General features: G+C 41.7%; 1 protein-coding gene across 4 annotated transcripts in view; it reads left to right on the top strand.

The window, feature by feature from the left end:
- The first annotated feature begins 538 nt into the window (after positions 1-538).
- GALNTL5 (polypeptide N-acetylgalactosaminyltransferase like 5) overlaps positions 539-26,360 on the top strand; it is a 57,240-nt gene continuing 31,418 nt past the window's right edge. For 2 of the 4 annotated variants that reach the window (XR_005371348.1, XR_005371347.1), the window contains exons 1-6: positions 540-740; positions 1,989-2,123; positions 7,394-7,691; positions 13,610-13,730; positions 21,138-21,304; positions 24,514-24,636. Coding sequence is in view for 2 of the 4 variants with exons in the window: in XM_038559774.1 (XP_038415702.1) it covers positions 738-740; positions 1,989-2,123; positions 7,394-7,691; positions 13,610-13,730; positions 21,138-21,304; positions 24,514-24,636 (847 nt within the window). In the remaining 2 variants the exon portion in view is untranslated. Of the gene's footprint in view, positions 741-1,988; positions 2,124-7,393; positions 7,692-13,609; positions 13,731-21,137; positions 21,305-24,513; positions 24,637-26,360 lie in introns of all 4 variants that reach the window. The other 2 variants (XM_038559774.1, XM_038559773.1) reach the window with 2 other exon arrangements.

Consider the following 26,360-nt stretch of genomic DNA (forward strand, 5'->3'; position numbering starts at 1 on the left):
AGAAATGCTGGAAGTCTAGCATGTTCTCTGTTCCCTCATTCCTGGTCCTCCAGGAAGAACCCAACTTACCCCCCCCCCACACACACACACACTTTGAAGCAAATGTCTGATCCCAGGCAAAACAGAGTCAGTCTCCTCAGTGGGGAGGAAGGTCACATCTGCTCAGACACGTTCAAAAGACATTTCACAAGCATTTGGGTGAACTCATGTACTAATATCTAAATATGGGTAATATAGAGTAAAAACTTAAAAGGCAGCCAAACAACACTTTGGCTCATCTTTGAGTCCCTTGAGGTGTTCTGAAAGCTTCTTTTTCTCACCTTGATTTCAAAAAAGCTAAAAATGAGACCTAGCTTAGATTTTGCCCAAGATGAGGCTTTTCCTATTTCCTTGGCTGAGGAATGAGGATTCTAAGGCTCTCTGAAAGGACCCAGTGAACTCTAGAAGTCCTGGATTCCACCTGCTGCTTGGAGTTTCCAGGCAGGGGGCTCTGGCTGCTGGCATTGCCCTGTGTGATGTCACAGGGCTTTGTGACACACTTGATGTTGTGTCTTGTATAATACCACGCAGGCAGGGCAGCCCAGCACAATCAAGTACTTGCTCAGAATCCAGGCACCACAAATCAACCATCCAGAAAGAAAACTCGTCTTTTCACATCATTCAACCTAGAGTCCTGCCTAATTTCACCTGTGACTCAGTTTAGGCAAGTTATCAACTACAGAACAGCCAATGTCTTAATGGTAGGTGGGGGGAGCTGGGTGTGCTGAAAAGTGGGAACAACGTGGGTGGGGTGGAGGGGTCCTTCCACCTGGAATCAATGGAAACAGCGCATCAAAGTACTGAATCTTGAATGGAATGCTGGCTCTGGGGATTAGGATTAATAGGACCTGATTTTTTTAAGAAGAGATTATGGCTACCAGGCTGGACTATGTTAATCTGGAGGTATTATAATGGGCATTATAATGATGTCAGTTCTTGAAAATCTGATTATTTATTTATAATTTAGTTGTGACATCATCTAAAGCATAGCCTGTTTGCCTGGCTCTGAAAACTCACACTTTAAAACAAATTCAATGGCTGAATCCAAATTTAGTTTAGGGTTTCAGTTTTTCAGTGTGTATGTGTGTGTGTGCATTTGGTGGGAGTGGGGGTGGGGACAGGGGGAGAGATGAGGTGCATATTCCAGACTACCAGGAAGAGCTCTGCTTTAAAAAGCTGTAGTGTAAGAAAACTGCCATCAGTAAAATTAAAAAAAAAAAAAAAATTGGGCAAGGGTCATTTTCCTAAGTGTCCACATGTAGAGAATTTCCTCCAAATTTTCTGAATATAGTAGAATCCTCCTAGAGAATAAGGATGTATTTCCTTCTGCAGCAGTAACCCTATAATGAACCCACATGCGTATGTTATCTATTCAATTCGGGGGGCCTCCCCTTGCTTACTTGCTTCCTTAGTTTCTAATTGCTTTTGGTATTTGGTGGAAATTAAAACAGTCTCAGCATGTGACATTGAATCAGAGGAAGCGGCAGTAAGAAGTTAGCCAGCTCCATTCTCTTCCCACTCATTTCAATCCAAGCATTTCCCCCAGTTAGAGGCCACCTTCTCCTCTACACATTTGACACTGTCTTTGCATACACAAAGATTTTTGTGTGTTTGTTTTAAGACGTTATTTATTTGAAAGAGAGAAAGAGAGCATGAGCAAGGGGAGAGGCAAAGGGAGAGGGCGAAGCAAACTCCTCACTGAGCAGGGAGCCTCACCTAGGGCGTGATCCCAGGACCCTGAGATCGTGAGCTGAACTGAAGGCAGACGCCTAACCGACTGAGCCACCCAGGTGCCCCAAAAGATTCTGTCTTTAAAGTGTCCAGTCAAGGAGCCTTCACTGTGCAATGAGGATCTTTGTCAGGATGTTAAGGCCTATGTCTTGGGGGAATGGAATGTTCCAGTAGGAATAAATGCCCAATCCAGTTTTATACCTCTACCCTTCATCTAGGATCCTCAGGATGCAGCCCATGCAAAGCCCCTGATTCCACTGGATCGTGATGTCTTGGGGAGGTTCTGCAATTCCTTGGGAACAGTCTCTTTCCTCCCTGGGCAGGGCCCAGCATCTTTCCAGCCAGGCTATGCTGTAACTTGACCCTACTTATTGATCTCGTGGCCAGGAGAGGACTGGGGTGGGGGTGAGGGGCAATCCAGCAGGAGGGCATGTGTTTGCCTGTGAAGCATCCTCAAGCAGAGGAGCAGAGCTGGGCTTTAACAGGGTGAATGGGCCATTTCTACAGGTCCAGAGGCTGGGTCCCCGGTGGCTCTGCACCCACACACCCCCATCCCAAGTTTTCATGCCTCCTCATTCCCTGGACAGGAGATAAGCCAGGACTGAGAAGTCACCTTCCCTGGAGTACAGCTGCCCTCACCACCAGGCCCTGCACACAGCTCTCAGCTTTCACTGCCCTTCCCACGTAGGAGATGAGTCTCTTTAGGTGTCGCTAAGGAGGCCAGGTTGACATGTTGCCATCAAAGGGTGACTAGTCACCCTCAGCCTTTCGTGGCCTTTCTCAAATGCATCCATAGCATCTGACAGCAACCATTTCGATTACACAGTTTTTATATTTGCTTCTACCTACCCCCATCTCTCAAATGTGCTGCCCAGAATGTTCCTCTCCACCAGTATTCCATCTCACTTCCCCTCCAGTGAAGTTGTACCAGGCACATCGCTGCAGCCAGCTGGCGGCCACCAGAGCACCGCCTTCCCACCAGCAGTGGGGTCCTCAGGGCCAGCTGATAGAGGTGACTCAGCCTCAAACCCCATATCGGTGTCTGTGCCCCAGGACTACTCCCACTGTCAACTGTTGTCGCTCCAGTTCCTTAGGAAGCAGACTCGGATTCTGAGGTTGGCCTGCAGATACTTGATTGGCATGGGTTTGGGGGAGGACACCTGCGAGTGAAGGGAATGGGTAGTGTCAACCTTAAATACAAAACAACCAGTTATTGTACCGGGAAAAAAAAAAATGAGCTTATTTGAGGAAAGGCAGAGAACTGCAACCCAGGACAAGGAAGCTACAGCAAAACAGCAAAACCTTAAGGCCAGTCTACAGAACAAACAGAAGAATGTTTTTTACGGAATAAAGGAGAAGTGGGGAAGGAAGGCAGGTGGTAGTAAACAAAAAGTCCATTGGAGTCAACTGGAGTTCCAAGTATAGTGGCTGGGCTGTGACTGTCCCTCATTGGTTGAGCTGTGACTTTCCCTCATTGTTTGGGCTGTGACTGTCCCTCGTTGGCTGGGCTGTTGCTGGAGGAGGAGGAAACTATCCTTCCTCTTGCTGGGATAGTAAAATGATAATAATAGATGCCTCTGTTTCTGTTGGGTCTGCAGTCTACAAGGAGACATGAGAACATGAGAGCCCCCCCGCCCCCGCCCACCCCTCCTGACTCCCTTCTAAAGGAGATTTCCTTTTATTTGTCTTCCTAAGAGAAAGGGGCTAGACTGCAATGTGATTGCAAGAGGGACCTCTGTCTGTCCCATGGGCCGCTCTGGGCTGGGTAGGCCTTCAGAGTCATCCCAAGTTGAAACAAGGCAGTTGGGCTCATCAGCCAGTCTTTAAACATGAGTTCCCTTGGGAAGGAGGAACCTTTGGGCAAAGCAGCTTGCCCCCCACCCCCCCCTCCAAGGGTAACTCTGGTGAAGGGATGTGGCCATGTGCCAGTACTCCAGGCAGTAGGGAGAATGGGGGCCCCAGCCCCGGGGGCTGATCTGGTGGCACCACACAGCACCACTGCATATGACGTTGTATCCAGGTGTGTTCAGGTCTGTTTAGGGGGCAAGGTGTTGCCCAGGTGGTTTGATACCATGGAATTGTTGACAGTATTGGGTTCTGTGGGGTAGGCTGTGTCTCTACTGTGGACAAGAGCAGAGAGAGCTAGATCATGTATGTAAACTTGTTCCTAGTACAACCCTAAGGTCAAAAATGTGGAAGCCAGACTCTCCTCCAGTCAGAAAAATGGGATAAAAATAGGAGACAATACAACATGGTCAGATGCCAGGAAGACACTTGGAAGAATCAGAATATGAGGAGGACCCACCCCAGAGAGTCCTAGAGAGAGGGTGTTGCTGGAGAGCTCAAGGCTCCTATGTTTGATTCCCTCTCCCTGGGGCCAGGCTGTCACATGATTTAAAGAGTCAGGGAGAGAAGTGGCTGCTGTGTGTAAGTGTTGACAAGCCATGATGCCCTTTGATAGGCACCGCATGTAATCTTTATTCTGAAATTTTTTTATCAAAGTAATGCATACATTAAAAAATGAAATAAAAAGAGTCAGCAAACCCCTCCCCAGTTCCCATCCCAATCCCCAATACAACTCCCCAAAAGCAATGACTTTCAATTCCTATCATATATATCTTATGACAGTTGCCTTCATATTTTAACTAATATCCTTAGGCTTCTGTTTCTTGGCTTATTTTACACATCAATTGCATTTTTTACACGACTTCCATTTTTAAAAATCAGTGTTTACATCTTTATTACTCTACAAATACCATTCCTTAATTTTCCTTAATTTTTATCATTAGATAAGTCATCTACTTGCATTTCCTCACCCAATCAAATTTGATATTCTTCTGACCCATCTCCTTTTTGGGGGAGGAATGGAGTGCCAGAGCTCACTACAGCCTCTGCTCCAATGTGGACAGTCACCCCCAAACCCTCACCCTGCCTGCACAGCCACCCTCTGAGACCATCTCTGCCTCTCCCCTGGTTTGGATCCACCACTCTGGACCATGTCTTCTTTGTTTTGTTGGCATTTGCAATCCACATGTAGTCTCTAAAAAGGAGATACGTGAAATGTAATTCTTTCTGACTCCTTTACAGATCTGAAAATATCTTTATTCCTCTTTCAAGCTAAATTAAATTTTGACTAAGTAAAGAATTCTAGGTGAAATACCATTTAACTTAGAATTGTAAAGCCATTTCTTTATAATCTTAAACCAGCGTTGGGGTGCCTGGGTAGCTCAGTTGGTTATGCCTCTGACTCTTGGTTTTGGCTCAGGTCATGATCTCAGGGTTGGCTCGGGTCATGATCTAAGGGTTGTAAGGTTGAACCCCACATTGGGTTCTGTGCTCACTTAGAATGAAGTATGCTTGAGACTCTCCCTCCCTCTCCCTCTGCCCCTCCTTCTGGGGCTCTCTCTTTCTCTCTCTAAAATAAATAAATCTTTAAAAGAAAAAAAAAAAAAAAGGAACCCAGTGCTGCTGTTGAGAAGTTTGATATCCTTCTGATTCTCCTTCTATATGTTGACCATTTCTGATGCACCTGGAAGTTTTTAGGGATATTTTTACATTCATTGCATTGGGCATTCTGTGACCCCCTTTTACTTCTGGGGAAAATATTTGTATTATTTATTTAACATTTTCCTGTCCTCCACCTTTCACCGATTATCTTTTGGAAATGTTTCTACTATTTAGATGTTATACCTCCATTAATGAAATACCACCTCCCTCTAGTTTTTCTTATGTTTTCCCTTATGTCATTTTGTTATGCCTTCTAGAATATTCCTTTCACACTATTTTCCAACCTTTTAATAATTTTTTTATTTTCCCAATCATGTTTTAGGTTTTGACAACCTTTATTTGTTCTGTAATGTTTTCTTTTTCAAGCCTGCGTCTCTGGTTTTATAAATGTAGCATCTTCTTGGCTCTCTGTGAGCAATCAAAAGTGATGTTTTGAGTTTTTGAAAGCGCTCATTAATTTGTTCCCATTTTCTGGTTCTATGTGTATTTTCTCTCTTTCTGGAGGCTTTCTTCAAACACCTAGGTCAAACCTTGGCACATGTATCAGTTTACTAGTGCTGCTACAACAAAATACCACAGACTGGGTGTGCTGAAGCAACAGACATTTATTTCCCTCCACTCTGGAAGCTGGAAGTTCAAGATCAAGGTGTCAGCAGTGTTGGTTTCCTCTGAGGCCTCTCTCTTTGGCTTGCAGATGGCCTGTTTCTCCCTGTGTCCTCACATGGGCTTTCCTCTGCGCATGCACCCTGGTGTCTCTTCCTCTTCTTACAAGGACACTGGTACAATTGGATTACAGCCCACCCACATGGCCTCATTTAAACTCAGTTACCACTTTAAAGACCCCATCTCCAAATACAGTTCCATTGGGAGCCTGTACGTCGACATAGGATTTTAGGGAGGACACAACTCAGTGCATAACAGCATTCTGTTCCTATTGAAAAATGAGACCCTAACCCCTAACCCACTGATGGGAATCTGACCCTGACCACAGACAAGGTCACACGTAGTAGGCTGCTTTGTTGGGCACTCCCGAATTTCAGCATGTGAGACCTGTTTTCTCACCATAGAACAATTCTCTTGTCTCCTACCTCAGGTGTAGCAACCTGGCTGTGGGGAGCCTGTGTGTGTGTGTGTGTGTGTGTGTGTGTGTGAGAGAGAGAGAGAGAGAGAGAGAGAGAGAGAGAGAGAGATGGGGAAATGGGCAGAGTGATCAAACCTTCTGGATCCAAGGGATCCCCTTGACTTCAGCCCCTCCCCTCTGTAGCGGCTGAGCCTCCTCAGTCCAGTGTCATCAAAGAAGAAATTGCCAGGCTTCCATCTTGACTTTTCTGTGCAGCGTGGGGTGAAGAGAGCTGACTGCTGTGCATATACACAAGTGGCCTCTGTGGAAGCCTCCCCACTCTGCACCTGACCAGTCCCCAGCTGCTCTAGGGTCCCACCTCAGAGTCCTCTCGCTGTGCACGTGGGGTCCTGGCTTCCTCTGTTTACATGCTGTTACCTCTCATCCAAGCAGCTTCCGGTCTTCCAAACCTATGTTGAAATCTCATGTGCCCTGACCTTCCCCCTACCTCTCTTTTCCCAAGAGAGTTTTTAGATTTGTTTTTATTCACAGCTGAGTCAAGATGGACAGGGCTCAGACACACATATTCAATCCATCATCTCTAAAGGAAGTCTCTCAAGACTTTTCTGATAAATTATGAAATATTTCCAACAAAAGGGAAATATAGAGAAAAATACCATGAATGCTCTGTAGACACATCATTAAGCTTTATCAAACCTTTTAATTTTGCCATATTTACTTCAGAGATTTAAAAAAATTGCTTTTGCTGTATTTTCTTTAGCCGTAGGCTCAGGAGTGTGGGCCAATTACTTTAAATGGGAGTGTATGTTTTGTAACCATGTTGTACATTTTGATGTTAAGTGATCTTCTGAATATTAGTTTTAGTAGTGTTCACTAGTAGAAAACAAGATATACGTATCTTGTCCAAGTATATGATAAATACATATCAAAACGATCCTGTTCTTAAAACACTGGAAATGGAGTTTAAGCCAAGTAGATGATCTACAAATCATTGAGGATATCTAATATAGTTTCTTTTAAATCCTTCTGACTTAGGAAATTAAAAAACAGACCTTCAAAAATGCTAGGTTTACAATGAGAGGTATCACAGTTCAATGTTTATTCTATGCATCCTTGATATTTGGGATCTGGACAACTCTGTCATATATATATATTTACCATAATCATGTGAGCAACTTGGAGACGAAAACCCAGGAGGCTGAATTAATTTGGTCCCTTGGAAAAAAATTGCAACAGCAAATTACCCACGGACCCCAGCAAATCCCAAGACTGCATATGAGATTTGAAAAGCCTGATGAAGATGAAACTGCAGGAAAATTATTTTTTAAATTGGGTAAGTATTTTTTATTTTTCTGTTAGCCATTTTAAGGGAAACATTTGCCATAAATGTAATATTTGGAAGAGGCAAAGAATGTCTCTCTTAGAGCAATTCAATTTTTTAAATGATAAAATATTTCACATATATACAGAAAATAACAAATAGGCATGCATCACCTACATTTAACAATGTTTTATATAGTTTGCTATATTTGTTTCAGATAGTGTTCTGTTTTTTCACAGAAATAAATGTTAATAGGTACCATCAAAGACTTTACCTCCTTCCTCCTCCTCCCTTTACCTCCTTGCTACCTCCTCCTCAGAGGTAGTAGTTAACCTGAGTTGATGGATATCTCTCTTCACTTCCTTTATGTATGATCTCTAGCAAAATACAATATTTTATATTTTTAATGAGCTTGTAGATACTCCGGAGTGAATTGCAATGCTGCTGTGAATATGGATTATAAATATTTGTATGGACATATTCTGTTTCTCTTAGGTAAATACCTAGGTTTGGTGCAGACAGGATATATGGTAGGTATATGCTTAACTTTAAGGGAAATTGTTTCCAAGACAGGTGTGCCATTTAATATCTTCTCCAGCAATGTATGCTCCAAATCTTCACTAACATTTGACAGAGTAAGCTTTTTAGATTTTAGCTATTCTAATGGGTAAGTAATGGTACCATTGTGGTCTTAATTTGCATTTCCCTGATGACTAATGGTTTTGAGCACCTTTTCTATTTTTTTTTAAGATTTTATTTTTTTATTCATGAGACACACACACACACACACACACACACACACACACACACAGAGGCAGACACACAGGCAGAGGGAGAAACAGGAGAAACAGGGAGAAACAGCTCCATGCAGGGAGCCCGACATGGGACTTGATCCCAGGTCTCCAGGATCAGGCCCTGGGCTGAAGGCGGTGCTAAACCACTGAGCCACCTGGGCTGCCCCGTTTTGAGCACATTTTCATGTGCTTACTTGCCACCCATCTATCTTCTTTTGTAAAGTGTCTCTTCAAATCCTTTGTCCATTTTTTTTCCTTTGTCCACTTTTAAATCAGGATACTTGTCTTCTGATGTTTAAGATTTTTTAAAAATGTATTTTGGATTCAAGTCCTTTGATATGTGAGTTACAAATATTTTGTACAAGTCCATGCCTTGTCTCTTCATTCTCTTTTTAAATTAAGAAATAATTGACCTAAACCACTGTTAGAAGTCCAGCATAATGATTTGATCCGTGTGTATATTGCAAAATGATCACCACAGTGTAGTTAACATCCATCACACACAGTTACATATTTTTTTTTTCCTGTGATGAGATCTGCCTTGGCAATTTTCGATATACAATATAGCATTGTTAACTATAGTCACCATACCCTACATTTTTTATTCTCTTTAAAATGGTGTCATTCAGGAAGCAATATTTTTAATTTTGATATTCGGTTCACCATATTTTCTTGTATGGTTCATGTCTTTTATGTTTTATTGAAGTAATCTTTGCCTGCCTCAAGTTCACAAAGATCCCCTTCTGTGTTGTCTTTTAGAAATTTTAGGTTTTAGGTTAAACGTTACATTTTACATTAGGGCCACGATCCATTTTGAGTGAATTTCTGTGATGATGGGAGGTAAGGATCAATGTTCATTTTCTCTATGTGGATATCCATTTCGCCCAGTATCCATTTGCTGACAACTTCCCTTTTTCCATCTTGCAACCTTTCAAAAATCAATTGACTGTTTTTGTTGAGTCTCTTTCAGAACTCTATTCTCATTCTTTTCAAAAATTGTTTTATTTATTCTAGGCCTTTAGCTTGTTCATATAGATTTTAGGAATAGTTTGTCAATTTCTTAAAAAAAAAAAAGCCTGCTGGTATTTTTAATTGTATTGGCTCTAAAATCAATTTGGGGAGAATTGGCATCTTAATAATATGGCTTTAGCTGTATCACACATATTTTGATACATTGAATTTCCATTTTCATTCAGTTCTATATATTTTTATATTCCCTTTGAGACCTTCTCTTTGGCTTATTTGGAAATAGATTAATTTTAGAGTCTATGAATAAGTTTCTACTGTCTACTACTGACATCCAGTTTGACGCCATTATAGTCAGAAAGTATACTCTGTATGATTTCAATTCTTTTAGGTTTTTTGAGTTTTGTTTTATGATCCAGAATATGGTCCATCTCTGGTGAGTGCTCCATGCACACTTGAAAATACAGTGTATTTGTTATTGTTGGGGGCTGTGGTCTTCACGTACACATCAACTAGATCCTATTGGTTAGTTATATCGTTCAGTCCTCTATGTCCTTGCTGAGTTTTTGGCTGATAGTTCTGTCAATTGTTGAGTGGGTGTTGAAGACCCCAACTATAATTGTGGATTTGTCAGGTTCTACTTTAACTCTATCAGTTTTTGCTTCGTGTATGTGTATCTTGAGACTGTTTTTTGACGTGTTTCTATTTAAAATCATTTTGTCTTACTGGCTCACTGAACCTTTTATCATAAGGTAATGTCTCTGTTTCTAGAAATTCTCTCTGCCCTGAAATCTATTTTATCTAATATTAACATAGCCACCCCTACTTTATTTCCTTAAGTAGGCTCCATACCCAACGCAGGGCTTGAACTCAACGACACTGAGTCTCAAGAGCCTCATGCTCTATCAATTGAGCCAGCCAGGCATCCCAACTGCTTTTTTGAGTAACATTTGCAAGTAAATCCTTTTCTGTTTTTTTATTATCAATCTACCTATGTTTCACTGAAGTAAGTTTCTTATAGCTAGCATATTGTTGGAACATTTTTTAAATACACTCTGTTCATCTATGCTTTTAATTGGTATATTTAGATCATTTGCATTTAAAACCATTATTGATGTCAGAGTTTCTCAGCCATTTTGTTTTTTGTGTGTTTCCTGTTTCTCAAACTTCTGTTTCTCTTATCTTTCTGTGGGTTACTTGAACATTTTCCAAATCTATCTTGATTTATTTAAAGTACTTTTTAGGGATCCCTGGGTGGTGCAGTGGTTTGGCGCCTGCCTTTGGCCCAGGGCGCGATCCTGGAGACCCGGGATTGAATCCCACGTCGGGCTCCTGGTACATGGAGCCTGCTTCTCCCTCTGCCTGTGTCTCTGCCTCTCTGTCTCTCTCTGTGACTATCATAAATAAAAAATAAAATAAAATAAAAATAAAAATAAATAAAGTACTTTTTAAAAAGATTACTTTGTATGGCTTCATTAGTGGTGGCTGTAGGCATTATGTGATACATCTATAATTTATCACAGTCCCTTTGCACTGACATTTTGACACTTCAAGTAAAGTGTAAACAGTTTCTTAGCCTTGTCAATTAAAAAATATAGTTGTCTTCGTATTGAGCCCCACATCAGATGGTTATAACTGTTGCTTCAAACACCATATATGACTTAAGAAACTCATAAGAGTTTCTTAATGAGTCTTCCATATTTATTTGTATTTTTATCCATATTGATGTTTTGATGTTCTTTTTTTATTTTCTGAAGTTCCAAACCTCCTTCTGTTATCATTTCTCTCTTTAGAGAACCTCTTTTTGTTGCTCTTTAAGAGTGAATTTGCTAGTCACAAATTCTTAGTTTTTCTTCACTTAGGAGTATTTTGATTTTCTCATAATTCCCAAAGGATATTTTTGCAGGATGTAGAATTTGCTGTTGACAGTTCATCTCTTTCAGCATTTGACGATGTTTTGTCACCTCCTTCTCTCCTCCATGATTTCAAAGGAGAAATCCACAGTCATTCAGATTGTTCCTCTGTGAGTCCTGGGTCTTTTCTCCCTGCCTGCTTTCAGGAGTTTTCAGAAGTGTGTCTTCAGTTTTTAGAAGTTAATTATGAGGTATCCTGACATGGATTTCTTTGGTTTACCCTGTTTGGGGGTTTGCTCAGCCTCCTGAATCTATAGATGTCCAGCCTTTCTGAACTTGGGGAGTTCTCAGCCTTATTTCTGAGAATACTTTCCAGTCTCACTCTGATTCCTTTTCTTCCAGGTCTCTGATAATACAAAGATCAGCTCTTTTGTTGGGACACAGGTTTTCTGTGCTCAGGCCTCCCTGGCCCTTTGGCTAGAGGGAACTGGCTGATCTTGGCGTTTTTTTTTTTTTCTTTTCGGCTTTTCTTTTTTTTCTTTGCCTATTGGTGGTTTTTTTCTTTCTTTCTTTCTTTCTTTCTTTCTTTCTTTCTTTCTTTCTTTCTTTCTTTTTTTTTTTTTTTATTCATGAGAGACATAGAGAGTGAGGCAGAGACACAGGCAGAGGGAGAAGCAGGCTCTATGCAGGGAGCCCGATGTGGGACTTGATCCCAGAACCCAGGGATCACGACCTGAACCCAAGGCAGATGTTCAAACACTGAGCCACCCAGGTGCCCCCCTATTGGTGGTTTTACTTGAAGACTTCTATAGACCTCTGTCTGGGATTTATGGGAAGCAGCAGGGAAATCAGGAGCTCATCATATCCTTCCTCCATTCCGGAGATCAGCCTCAGGAATCTGCCTCCTCCTTTCGACCTTTCAGAGAACTTCCTATGCTTATCTATTGTGTCCTGTCCAGGATTTCACAGGTGTAAGAAAGAGGGCCTCATGAAAATGGAGTTACTGCATCTTGAAGAAAATCCATTTTATATATAATACAGCCTTTTATATCCCTTTTCGGAAGCACTTGGTAGGGACGCCTGGGTGGCTCAGTGATTGAGCATCTGCCTTTGGCTCAGGGAGTGATCCTAGAGTCTCGAATAGACTCTGGCAACTGGCTCCCTGCAGGGAGCCTGCTTGTCCCTCTCCCTGTGTCTGTGCTTCTGTGTGTGTGTGTGTGTGTGTGTGTGTCTCATGAATAAATAAAATCTTTTTAAAAAAAGAGAGAGCACTTGGTAGCCATTGGAAAAGAACGTTTATTCTTCAAAAACAAAGAAAAATATAAATCCACTAAGGAAATGTAAGTAGTTATATTAATCAACTTCTCTTTCTCTGAGTTGGAGTTATTCTTTTTTTTTTTTATTTTTATTTATTTATGATAGTCACACAGAGAGAGAGAGAGAGGCGGAGACACAGGCAGAGGGAGAAGCAGGCTCCATGCAGGGAGCCTGATGCAGGATTCGATCCCAGGTCTCCAGGATCGCGCCCTGGGCCAAAGACAAGCGCCAAACCGCAGCGCCACCCAGGGATCCCAGTTGGAGTTATTCTTAAAATATTCCATTACTGCTTATTTGTGGCATTACGTATTGGTATCTCTAATGATTTTAACATATTTTGCTGCAGCAGTATGTGATGTCTACAGGCTTGTTCCTATTTAGTCTTTATTGTGACTTATTCTTACTGTGAGTATAAAATGACTTTCTGGATGCTCCTTCCAAGGAATTCTGTACTTTCCTAAATGATATTCTGACTCCTGTATTCTTAGACCATTCTTTTACTTTTAACCATTTTAGTTTGTGCTGTTTATCTTTTATGGTTACATTTTGTTTCTTCATTGACATCTAAGAGTTTTTATTTTTAATAGGAAATTTATTCCATCTTCATTTATTGTTATGACTGATATGTTTGGGTTGGCCTCTGGCATCTTGTTCTATTTGCAATGGAATTTTGGGAGAGGGGTTCTAGCTCTCCTTTCCCACCTTTCCTAAATCCCTCAGAATAATTTCACACAACAGTTGTGAATCATGATGGGACTAAGGAGGTTGGGCACTTCTGTCCCTAGAGAGACTGAGTGACCAAAGACTAGCTTTTTGTTCATACTTTGCCAAGGAATCTGCCTGATTTTAGCCTATCATCTGGGGTTAGTGTAGGTTCCAGGAAATGACTCTGGCTCATTATAAAAGGAGTGAATTCAGGATATAGTTGTCCTTATTGTCCTTTATCAAAGTGATGGCAGTAAACGTATACTTATGTGACTGTAATTACCCTTTCTTACAGGTAAGGATTTTAACTATTCAAACCCAGAATTTATTGATGGACTTTTAAAATATGGATTTAATACCATTCTCAGTAAAAGCTTGGGCAGTGACAGCAAGGTGCCAGATACCAGGAATAAAATGTATGTTTCTCCTCATTTTTTTACTAAGGTATAATTGACATATAAGACTATATTAGTTTCAGATGTACAACATAATGATTTAATATTTGTATATATTGCCAAGTAATTACCACAATAAGTCTAGATAACATTGGCTTACCATTACAAAAAAATATTTGTGTGTGTGTGATGAGAACTTTTAAGATCTACTCTCTTTGCTACTTTCAAATAAGTAGTATAGTATTATTAACTACATTTACCAGGTGGACATTACATCTCCATGACTTATTTATTTTATTTTATTTTATTTTATTTTTTTAATAATAAATTTATTTTTATTGGTGTTCAATTTACCAACATACAGAATAACACCCAGTGCTCATCCTGTCAAGTGCCCCCCTCAGTGCCCGTCACCCATTCACCCCCACCCCCTGCCCTCCTCCCCTTCCACCACCCCTAGTTCGTTTCCCAGAGTTAGGAGTCTTTATGTTCTGTCTCCCTTTCTGATATTTCCCACACATTTCTTCTCCCTTCCCTTATATTCCCTTTCACTATTATTTATATTCCCCAAATGAATGAGAACATATAATGTTTGTCCTTCTCCGATTGACTTACTTCACTCAGCATAATACCCTCCAGTTCCATCCACGTCGAAGCAAATGGTGGGTATTTGTCGTTTCTAATGGCTGAGTAATATTCCATTGTATACATAGACCACATCTTCTTTATCCATTCATCTTTCGATGGACACCGAGGCTTCTTCCACAGTTTGGCTATTGTGGACATGGCTGCTAGAAACATCGGGGTGCAGGTGTCCCGGCGATTCATTGCATCTGAATCTTTGGGGTAAATCCCCAACAGTGCAATTGCTGGGTCCTAGGGCAGATCTATTTTTAACTCTTTGAGGAACCTCCACACGGTTTTCCAGAGTGGCTGCACCAGTTCACATTCCCACCAACAGTGCAGGAGGGTTCCCTTTGCTCCGCATCCTCTCCAACATTTGTGGTTTCCTGCCTTGTTAATTTTCCCCATTCTCACTGGTGTGAGGTGGTATCTCATTGTGGTTTTGATTTGTATTTCCCTGATGGCAAGTGATGCAGAGCATTTTCTCATGTGCATGTTGGCCATGTCTATGTCTTCCTCTGTGAGATTTCTCTTCATGTCTTTTGCCCATTTCATGATTGGATTGTTTGTTTCTTTGGTGTTGAGTTTAATAAGTTCTTCATAGATCTTGGAAACTAGCCCTTTATCTGATACATCATTTGCAAATGTCTTCTCCCATATTTATTTATTTTATAATGGAGCTTTGTTTTGCCCACCCCTTCCTCTGGCAACCACCAGTCTGTTCTCTGTATTTATGAGGCTGGGTTTTAGAGGTTTGGTTGTTTGTTAATTTGTTCTTTAGATTCCACATGTAGATGAGATCATATGGTATTTATCTTTCTCTGACTTATATCATTTAGTGTAATGCCTTCACAGTCCATTTATGTTCTTGCAAATAGCAAGATTTCATTCCTTTTTATGCTGAATAGTATTCCATTGTGTATATAATACCACATTTTCTTTATCCATTTATCCTCTGATGGACAGTTAGATTGCTTCCATGTCTTGGCTGTTGTACATAATGCTGCAGTTAACATAGGGGTGCATGTATCTTTTTGAGTTAGTGTCTTCATTTTCTTCAAATAAATACCAGGAAGTGAAATTGTTGGATCTCATGTTAGCACTCTTTTTATTTTTTTGAGGAAACTCCATACTGTTTCCCACAGTGGGCTGTACCAGTTTGCATTCCCACAAACGGGGTTCACTTTTCTCCATATCCTCTTCAACACTTGTTATTTCTTGTCTTTTTGATAATGCCATCCTAACAGGTGTGAGATAGTATCTCCCGGATCACACCCTGAGCCAAAGGCAAACGCTCAACCACTGAGACACCCAGGCGTCCCCCAAACTGTTTTAATTACCAAAGTTTTGTAATAGAGTTTGAAATCAGAGAGCTTGATGCCTCTAGCTTTGTTCTTATTTTTTGAAATTGCTTTGCCTCTTCAGCATCTTCTGTAATTTAATACAAATTTTGGGATTCTTTGTTTTATTTCTATGAAAAATGCCATTGGAATTCTGATATGGATTCCACTGAATCTATAGATTGTTTTGGGTAGTATAGACATTTTAACAATGTCAAATTCTTCCAATCCATGAACACAGAATATCTTTCTATTTATTTGTGTCTTCTTTTATTTATTTCACTAATGTCTTATAGTTTAACAGTGTACAAATGTATAAATGAAAACATCTAAAAAAAAGAGAAAACATCTTAATTTTTTAAATAAATAGTTACTAACCAGATTTTAATTTTGACATATTAGAAGTCTTCCTATTTTTAGTACGTGAAGTCCAATAATTCAAGAGCCTATTTTAAAATTCTCAGTTTATAAGGTAGAGAATACCTTCCCCAGTTGTACCGAATGTGTTCTAGAGATTTAAAGGAATTGCATTGTCCACAAGATCTTTTTATTGAGTTACCAGTAAGGACATTTGCCAAATACCTTCAGACAGCCACTTATGTTTTCTTCAAAATCTGCTTTTTCTCGGTGTTTCTTCAATCATTTGTGTTGGTGCCTTTTTTTTTTTAACTTGTGGTAAACAGACATAACATAAAATGTACCATTTTCACTATTTCTAACTGTATAATTCAGTGGCATTGAGTACATTCACATTGTTTTATAACCATCATCACCATCTACCTCCAGAACTTTTTTCATTAAACATTCACTCTCCTTTCTTCCTTCCCTCTGGTCCCCCTGCAACCACCATTGTACTTTCTGTCTCTGTGTATTTTAACTACTCTAGGTATCTCATAAAAATGGAATCATACAATATTTACCTGATTTATTCTACTTAGTATAGCGTCTCCAAGATTCACTCATGTTGCATTGTGCATTGATGATTCTGATGGCTCCTATCTAAAGAAGATTGATATTCTTCCTTAACTAAATAAGAAGTACTTATGGCATATAGCATCTTCCAGTAACACAAAGACAAAATCCAAGCTCCAGGAAATGGGAGAAAGGGGGGCCCACTGTGTCTTGGTGCAACGTGTGTGTAACACGAACATTTGAAACCACAAATAACGAATCAATAAAGCCTCTAGGTAGCTAAATATCACCTAAGATGAGGCACTCTCAAAAGATGTAGTGTTTACATGTGATGACACAATCTATCTGGGTCATAATAAAAAAAAATAATTTAAATTTATTCAAACCATATAACATGATATGAATTTAATTTAGAGGACAACTTTGTTTTTAAGATTTATTTATTTATCTTAGAGAGGAGGGAGGGGGAGACATAAAAGGAGAGAGAATCCTAAGCAGATATCCTGCTGAGTGCAGAACCTGATGCAGGGCTTGATCTTGTCATCCTGAGATCACGACCTGAGCCCAAAAATCAAGGGTTGAAAGTTTAACCAACTGTACCACCCAGGCACCCCAGGGGACAACTTTTTTCTTAACTGGATAGTGTGCTACCACAAAGGAGACCAACATTTTTGTTTTTTTTTTTCTTCTTTTTTTTCTTTTTCTTTTTTTTCCCCAATATTTTTGAATGCCTGTAAGCTATGAATTTCTCGCCACACCATCAACTCTTCTCCCTAAATCTCATCTCCTGAAATAGTGCAGCTGCCTTTGTTTCCTTTCTCTTATTACATGATTGTTAGGAAAAATGGAAACTTTAGAGAGATACTTCTCTCCAAAGAGAGAAGTGAACTTTGAAGTTTTAGTATTCAGAATATTAACTTATTTAATAGGAAATTCATTTATTTACAAAGTACACTTGTGTTTCAAATAAATTTTAACTACAAGGAATAACTAGTACTATTGGAGTCCAAGTATATTTTCAGCCATTCTCATACTAATCTTATTATTCTATTAAGTGGGGTTTCTATTTCAACTGTGCCTTATAGTTCACGATTATTTTAACTAGCTGTGGAAACATTTAATACAGATCTTTGAAGAGTACATTTTTACGTTGCTTAGCCTTCTGATTTAATTTTTTATCTCTTAACTTTTTAAAAAACAAGATTTTATCTATTTGACAGAGAGGAAAAGAGAGAGAGAGCACAAGCAGGAGAAGTAGCAGGGAGCCTGACTCAGGGCTCAGCTCCAGGACCCTGGGATCATGACCCGAGGCAAAGGCAGGCACTAAACTGACTGAGCCATCCAAGCACCCCTAGCTTTTCAATTTTGAAATAATTTCAGACATACAAAATGATTGCAAAAATATTTCAGGGAATTCCTGTATAGCTTTTTCCGTAGATTGCCCAAATGTTAACATCTTCCATACCCTCAGAACCAGAACTATGAACAAAACCAGGAAATTAACATTAATACATTACCATTTGCTAATCTATAGACATGATTAGAAGTTTACAGTTGCCCATTGACGTCCTTTTTTCTGGAAGAATCCAACCCAAGACCACAGATTGCATGTATCTTGCATCTATCCATGCCCTTGGTTTTCTTTCATCTGAAACTGTTCCTAAGTCTTTATCTTTCATGACTATAACACTTTTTAAGAGATCTAACCAGTTGTTTTCTAAAATAACTGGTTCCACAGTGTGAGATTGATATTTCCTTGTGATCAAATCCAGGTCGTGCTTTTTGGCATGAATACCATAGAAGTGGTTGTGTGTCATCCTCAGAGCATCCTATCAGGAGGCACTCGATGTCCATTTGTCCCATTACTTGTGAAGTGACTGGGGGTGAAATTACTTTCAATTATTTCTGCCCTGTAAAAAGACTATTTACCCTTTTGTAATTAGCAAGTGTGCAGATTTTTTAAAATGTTAATCACAGGGCAGCCCTGGTAGCTCAGGGGTTTAATGCCGCCTTCAGCCCAAGGCATGATCCTGGAGACCCGGAATCGAGTCCCTCACCAGGCTTCCTGCATGGAGCCTGCTTCTCCCTCTGCCTGTGTCTCTGCCTCTCTCTCTGTGTGTCTCTCATGAATACATAAATAAAATCTTTAAAAATAAATAAATAAATGTTAATCACAGAAAACCTGGAAAATATTTTTTAAAAAATGCAAAAGAGGGCAAGTCAACATACCCCTAGCTGACTTAGGGCACAAGGTAAGTAAGCCAACTCAGGATGTGGCCCTAATTTTCCATTTTTTGCAAGGACACCAGTCTTATCAGACTAGGGACACCTTAATGACATCTCCCTCATTGCTTCTGCAACAACCCCATTTCCAAATAGGGTCACATCCTGACATACTGGGGGTTCAGATTTCAACATATGAATGTGGGGGAGACACAATCCAACCCACAATAGTTCTGTTTTATTTTGTACTCTTTGCACTCTATATGATCAGCAAAGAATAGAGCAGCTGACGAAAGACAACCAAATTCAGGCCTCGTCCAAATTACTTACACTCTCAAAAACTGCTTACTTAGGTGAGAGAAGTTTAGGTCAGAAAAGACCACGGCACCATTTACCAATTAAGTTTGGAGAAACTCATACACACAGGGGCCTAAGGAGTCCTGGTGTGACATACTCTGAGGCCCCTTCACTATCACTGTCTCACTCCTCTGAAGGGACTCCGTTTATCTACAGTTTTCTTTAAATGACATGCCCAAGGACTGAATATAATGCTAGAGATGTGACCTAAGTAGCATGACTTCACCCTGGACCATCATGTCCCTCATTCTTGTATTATCCTTCCATCCTCCCACCCCGTCTGTCTCATCTGCTTCCTCTTTGAACTCCACGATCTTCCTGGAATTTAAGCCTGTAGGTCATTCTCCTACTTGTCTCTGCAAAGCCATGTGCAGGACATACCCACTCTACCCCACTTCCCAGCTGCTCAGCCCTTTCCCTGGCCCCACTCCCTGGAGCATGATGCCAGCTTCTACCTGGAAGGCACATCTTCATCTAGTCTTGGGTAAAAATGTTCACTAGACCAGGCCCTTTTCTTCCATGGTGACATCTGCCCGTGAATATGCTGAGAGTCTGTGCAGAATACTGTAGTCTCGCCCCCACCCAGCAAGACTCCTTGCTGGGTGGGGGCATTTATTGACATTTATTGACATTTCCTGCCCTATCCCCCTTTCCACAAAATTGCAGTGGGAATGGTGACCTTCTATTTTGACCCCTCTCGCTGGTCACAGTCCATTAGCCTAGGGATAGGCATCTGAGCCAGGCTGGGACAATGAACCCTTACCTGTGACTTTTTGAGAAGTGCTGGACTTCTCAAAAAGGACTGTGAGATATGCTGGTGGTGGCCACATTTCCCACTCTGTGGAATAAAGAAGTAGAAAAAAGCCAGGTTGCAGAGAAAGAATGAGAATTGTATAATGAGCTTGATGTAATACTTAGTATCTGCCTGGCACTGTTCTGAGCATTTGACATATTAATTCATTGAACCTTTCCAACCTATGAAGTAGGCTGATGTTGTTATAGTTACTATCATTCCCAGATGTAAAGGCAAGAGCAAAAATGGATGGAGTGTCCAGGTGGCTTTCAAGCCTCTAGCTCCAGTCATTCTTGAAGGCTTCAGCTGCACACCTGTCCTGAGGTCTTGTGGGCCATTTGGGTCCCCTTCCAATATACTTTCCTTTCTTTTGCTTAAGCTAGCTAGCACCAGTTGGTTCTGTCATTTGCAACCAAAATATTTCAAAATACAACCAAATAATGTAGCAATTCAAACAGTAATGAACAGCTAATAACTAATATTACTAGAATTCAGCTTCTATTGTTCTCTCACATGCATAAAAATAATAATAATAATCCTTGGAAGAAATCCAATTACACCATATCCACTGCATTTCTTTGAGGCAACAAACTAAACCATAAGATTTTCTTGAAGATAGTACAATGCAGTTAATTCGAACCTTTCAATGTGTGTAAGTGCATTAATACACTTTTATAATAGAAACCAAAATATAACTCATGTTTATACTATGTTCAACATAGAATTAAGATGGCCAAAACAGAGTCTCCAGGGAAGAGCAATTATTGCTGACATTAAGATGAGGGCAATGATTTAGAAAATATTAAAATAGCATAAGAAGTGGGACACCTGGGTAGCTCAGTGGTTTAGCATCTACCTTTGGCTCAGGTCGTGATCCTGGGGTCCTGGGATCAAGTACTGCACTGGGGTCCCTGCAGGGAGCCTGCTTCTCTCTCTGCCTGTGTCTCTGCCTCTCTCTGTGTGTCTCTCATGAATAAATAAGTTTTTTTAAAAAATCTTTTAAAAAATTAAATAACATAAGAAGTGAGAGACGTTTTTGTATTTTAATTTTGGTATTTTTAAATGTACTGTCACCTTATCAGAATGATCAATTAAGGGAATAGAGGAAAAATGCAAGTAAAGAAAGGTGCTTCAGCGAGACCCCTAATCCTTTTGTTTTCCTTTTATTTGTGCCTGCAGGTGTCTTCAAAAACGTTACCCAGCCAAGCTACCGACCGCCAGCGTGATCATTTGCTTCCACAATGAGGAATTTAATGCCTTATTTCGGACCCTGTCCAGTGTCGGAAACCTCACTCCACACTACATCCTTGAAGAAATTATTTTGGTGGATGACATGAGCGACTTCGGTAAGACGGAATGCCATCCACCTCTGGCATCCGCTCGGAAGGCGCTGTGATCTCTGATGGCGCTTGAATGGTTTTACATGTTTCATACATTTTACATCTGGTGGGCATCGAGTAGGTGCCGCTGGTCCACCAGTGGGGATGGAAGTGCTGGTCCCCATCCAGCGGTGGTGGGCTCGCAGGTGTTAGCATTTCCCTGAGGTGACTAAAGGTACAGGCACCAGCCTGGCCTTCAGCGATGATGAATGACACTCAGAAAGAAGTGACATGTAAACTGAGGTCAGAGTTATCCAGATGGAGAAGAGGGGGGGAAGTTTTAGGCAGAGGCAATAGCACCTAGAGGCCCAGAGGCCCGAGGTAAGGAGGTAAGTGGGGAATAGTTCTGTAGTTCATGTAGTTTATGGAGGAGCACAGCATAACACAAAACCAGAGCTATACCAAGGCCACCCCGCTTGTGAAGGGCACTGTTTGAATTTTTTCTGGAGAATGGAGTGCTAGTACAGGCTTAATGCAGGGGGGTGACACGACCCAAGTCCTTCTTGTGAAAGAATTCTTTTAAGAAAATTTTTTAAAAGATTTATTTATAGAAATTTATAGAAAGAGAGAAAGAGAGAGAGAGAGGTGAGGAGGGGCAAGGGAGAGGGAGAGAGAAACCCAAGCAGACTGTTCAAGGAGTGCGGAGCCTAAGATCAGGCCTAAGCTGAAACCAAGGGTATGAAACTCAATCAACTGCACCACCCAGGTGCCCCTGGGAGAGAATTCTAATCAGATCAACTGCAATCAAGTGCATGTCCCTACTTCCTCATTGGTTTGACAGAGTTGGGATACCAGTACAAAATCTGATTAAATGCACTTGGCATTTGAAATGAGTTGTCTGTTTTACAACTGAATTATAAACCAAGATGACCCAGAGTAGTGAAAAGTTGCTTGGAGTCTGCAGGTCCCTGTGGGGTCCATTCTGCATGGAAGTGATATCTCAGTATTGGATAGATTTCCTGCCTAGAAGTTAACCTAATCCCCTGTGAATCTGAACCACTGCGGGCTGGGAAAGAAAGAGGAGAGACAGAAGGAAGATGGACAGGCGGGGGTTGAAAAGAGGGCATCACAGGAGAGTCACCTGTGGGTGAGTGACTCCGGATGTGTCAAATGGAAGGTGGCCTGTAATTCACACAAATGTCAGCTACATTTAGGAATTGCACACATTGGCCTGGCATGACTGTATATGATATCATTTCCACAGGAGCCACTACCTGTTTCTACTGTTGTGCACAGGAGGGGATGTGTAGAAATGGTCAGATTCCTTATCTCCTCAGTAGCACTGAGCAGCACATTTGGCCACATGTTGGGCAGAGGATGGAGTAAAGGGGATCTTCTGCTAGGCTGTAGAGGTCTAACTGCTCACCTTAGAAGGACAAGGGTTGGGATCCCTGGGTGGCGCAGCAGTTTGGCGCCTGCCTTTGGCCCAGGGCGCGATCCTGGAGACCCGGGATTGAATCCCACGTCGGGTTCCTGGTGCATGGAGCCCGTTTCTCCCTCTGCCTGTGTCTCTGCCTCTCTCTCTCTCTCTCTCTGTGTGTGTGTGACTATCATAAATAAATAAAAATTAAAAAAAAAAAAAAAGAAGGACAAGGGTCTTGCTATGGATCTACAGTTCCAGGATGGCCATGGGACACCTCCCCAAGTCTTCCAGAACCACACCATGAGTTCAGAGGTGCACCTGGTGACCACTTCTAAGTTCTTTAGACACCAGGGGAATCAACTGCTGACACCCAAGTTCTGGGTGTGCTGCCAGACCAGATACCTTTACTCTCCTTCTCAATCCAAGTTCACCTGGTTTGTGGTGATTTCACCTGCTTCACCAAGGAGCTTAGTGTTTGACCCACGTGGAAGCTCACACACAGAGGAAATGAGGTGTTCTATATTCTGATGGGGCTCAGGTTACACACATTCCTGATTTAACTCACAATGGTTTCACATGGGCTCTAGGAGAACCATTTGAACTTCAACTTGTCTTTCCCAGTTGATACCAGTAGGCACTGCCAATGTACTTCCTCAGCCCAGGGAGCAGTGGACCCATTGAGTTACAGGAGAGTCATGTCCAGAGCTGACCAGTTGCCACCCATCTTCCTCATAGTCCTGGGCCCTCTAGACCACAAGCCAATGACATGACCATCTTCTGAAGAACCCAAGCCTTCCATGTCACGTCAGCAATCACTGCTGCCAGGACCACCTTTATTTCCCCCAAGGTGTAGCTCACAGAGTTCCTCTGTATCCTGCATGTTAGAGAGAGGTATTTGCAGACTTCTGGGCTGAGATGCCCTCTCACCCCCACACCCCACCCTCCCATTGCAAGCTCAGCTCTGCAGCCTGCAGTCTGCCTCTGTGTGAACCCCTAGAGCTCTTTTTTTTTTTTAAGATTTTATTTATTTATTCATAAGAGACAGAGAGAGAGAGAGAGAGAGAGGCAGAGACACAGGCAGAGGGAGAAGCAGGCTTCATGCAGGGAGCCTGACACAGGACTCAATCCCAGGACCCCAGGATCACGACCTGAGCTGAAGGCAGCACTAAACTGCTGAGGCACCCAGGCTGCCCAAGAGCTCTTTTTAAAGACAAGAAGGAGATCCCTGCTTCTGCCAAGATTACAAGAAGCCTGCTTCTGTTGACCCTCTACCTCTTCATGCAGATTCCTAAGACCCCTGCAGCGTCCAAGCCCAGCCTCCTTGACCATCATCCTATCACCCTCCAAACGCTGAGTGGCCACTGAGTACCAGGCCCTGTCTGCGTGGTTTATCTGCCCCTCTCTCCACATGTGGGGCATGTGGTGGGTAGCCTTCCTCATTGAGGAGGGAGCCAAGACTCCAGAGGTCAGACACCTTGCCTGAGTTCTTGCCCTGTCAGAAGCACAGCTGTCAGCGAGAAAGTCAGATTGCTCCAGGCTCCCACAGCTCATGCTTTTTCTATTGAAATTTCAACAGTGATTTGTCAACATAGAGGTTTTTCACCAGAAACACAGGAGAATATTTGCAGCTGATCTCAAATACCGAATCACATTTCTTTCTCTTCCTCACATAAGATAAAATTTGTAAAGTTAGAACTTTTGTGGAAGCACATGGTTTTTAGGAATCAGTCAAAATTGTGATAAATTGTTTTATTTTCTGTAGTTCTAGTTTATACATTGACAAATGTTGGGTGGTTTTCCCCCCTCCCCGCAGATGATTTGAAAGAAAAACTAGACCATCACCTGGAAATTTTTCGGGGAAAGATTAAAGTAATAAGAAACAAAAAGAGAGAAGGACTGGTCCGATCAAGGCTGATTGGAGCCTCTCGTGCTTCAGGTATGAGCCTTTCATTCAGGACTTAACCCAATACCTGTGTCCCAGAGACCTTCCTGCCTGTGCAGAAGTGGTCCTCGTGGGCCCCTCCAAGTCTCCACTGGCATAAACAGAAGAGTGGAAATGCATTTCAGCCACATGAGTCTTTGGACTCTGAAAGTACATATCCTGCTTCAAAATGTCAATTTTTTATTTCAAATGGAAGGTACTTTTTTTGCAGGGGCCATCGTGTCAGGCCCCATTGCAGGATGAGTCCCCTCCAGATACAGACTGTGAGATGCGGCCAGGAGAGCGAGACTTGATGGGGACAGTGGGGCTGCTGTACAGCTGCCCATCCCTCAGGAAACCCTGAAGCTAGGCTGGGGAGCAGAGGCCAAGATGAAATGAGAAGAAGAAGAGGGTCCTGGAAAAAGGACAGACAGGGGGGAGGAAAGTGTGGACCAGAAATTTTTGTGATGGGGGAGAGGGAAGAAGGGGGATCTGGGCCAAAGGGGCTCCAGTGGGCCGTGTGGCTCTCTGAGGTCGGGTGGGTGAGTGGGGAGCCTCAGAGCAGGGTTACCCATGAAGAGTCCAGCTTGGGCTCTGCACCTCCAACACCGTATGCTTAGGCATTGGCTGCAAATCCCCTGAGAGGCTGGGGCAGGGGGCTTGGTGTGACCCAAAGACTTGATCCCAAAGACTGGGAAGCTGTCCAGCTGGTGCACACAGCAGGTTCCCCTGAAGGGGGTCTAAGCTGAGAATCATCACTCCCATCCCTGTCTCTGTGGTCACGTGGCCTCCTCGCTGTGTCTGTCTGTGTCCACATCCCCCTTGGATTAAGTCTTACTCATGTTTTATTTTGAAAATTTTCAAACCCACAAAACACTGACATAAACCTTCCCCTAGATTCACTAGATGTTAATATCTTACAATACCCACCACACACACACACATACACACAGCACACATTTCGAAAAGTAAGATTGGCTTATCTTTTTCTTTTTTTAAAACTGTTTTCTTATACTTCACTTTACTAGACTTATCAAATGAATTGGATGGTTTTTTTTTCCCCTCTTTTATCCTTTTTTTTTTTTTTTGGCTGAATACCTACATAAAACAGATTATTATCTGTGTTTGGAAAAATTACATAAAATTGTCCTATACACTGTCAAGGCACTGGTATCTCATTGGTCTCCTCTTTCATCTGGGTATTTTTTAAGGAGTGAATTTTAAAGTTTTCAAACAAAGGGATTTTAAAAAATTGTCTCTTAGCTACTGGTACTGGTTTAATTCCTACGGTGGTTGGCATTTATGGCCTGTCATTCTGTTGAGATATCCTACATGCCTTAAAGCTGGATCTGTTTTTCAAAACTTCTACGTGTTTTTAAAAGGAATAAATTTTATCTTTTTTGGTTGTAGGTTCCATGTATGTCTAATGTTGTTTTCAAATATTCTATATTCCTATTCATCTAATTTGACTGGATCCGTAAACATCTGGTAGAGTTAAATTAGAATCTTCAGCTGTGGGATCCCTGGGTGGTGCAGCGGTTTAGCGCCTGCCTTTGGCCCAGGGTGCGATCCTGGAGACCTGGGATCGAATCCCACGTCGGGCTCCTGGTGCATGGAGCCTGCTTCTCCCTCTGCCTGTGTCTCTGCCTCTCTCTCTCTCTCTCTCTCTCTCTCTGTGTGACTATCATAAAAAAAAAGAATCTTCAGCTGTGATTATAGAGCTTTCTGTTTCTCCTTGC

Source organism: Canis lupus, chromosome 16 (genome assembly GCF_011100685.1).
Source record: "Canis lupus familiaris isolate Mischka breed German Shepherd chromosome 16, alternate assembly UU_Cfam_GSD_1.0, whole genome shotgun sequence".
Lineage (NCBI taxonomy): Eukaryota > Metazoa > Chordata > Mammalia > Carnivora > Canidae > Canis > Canis lupus.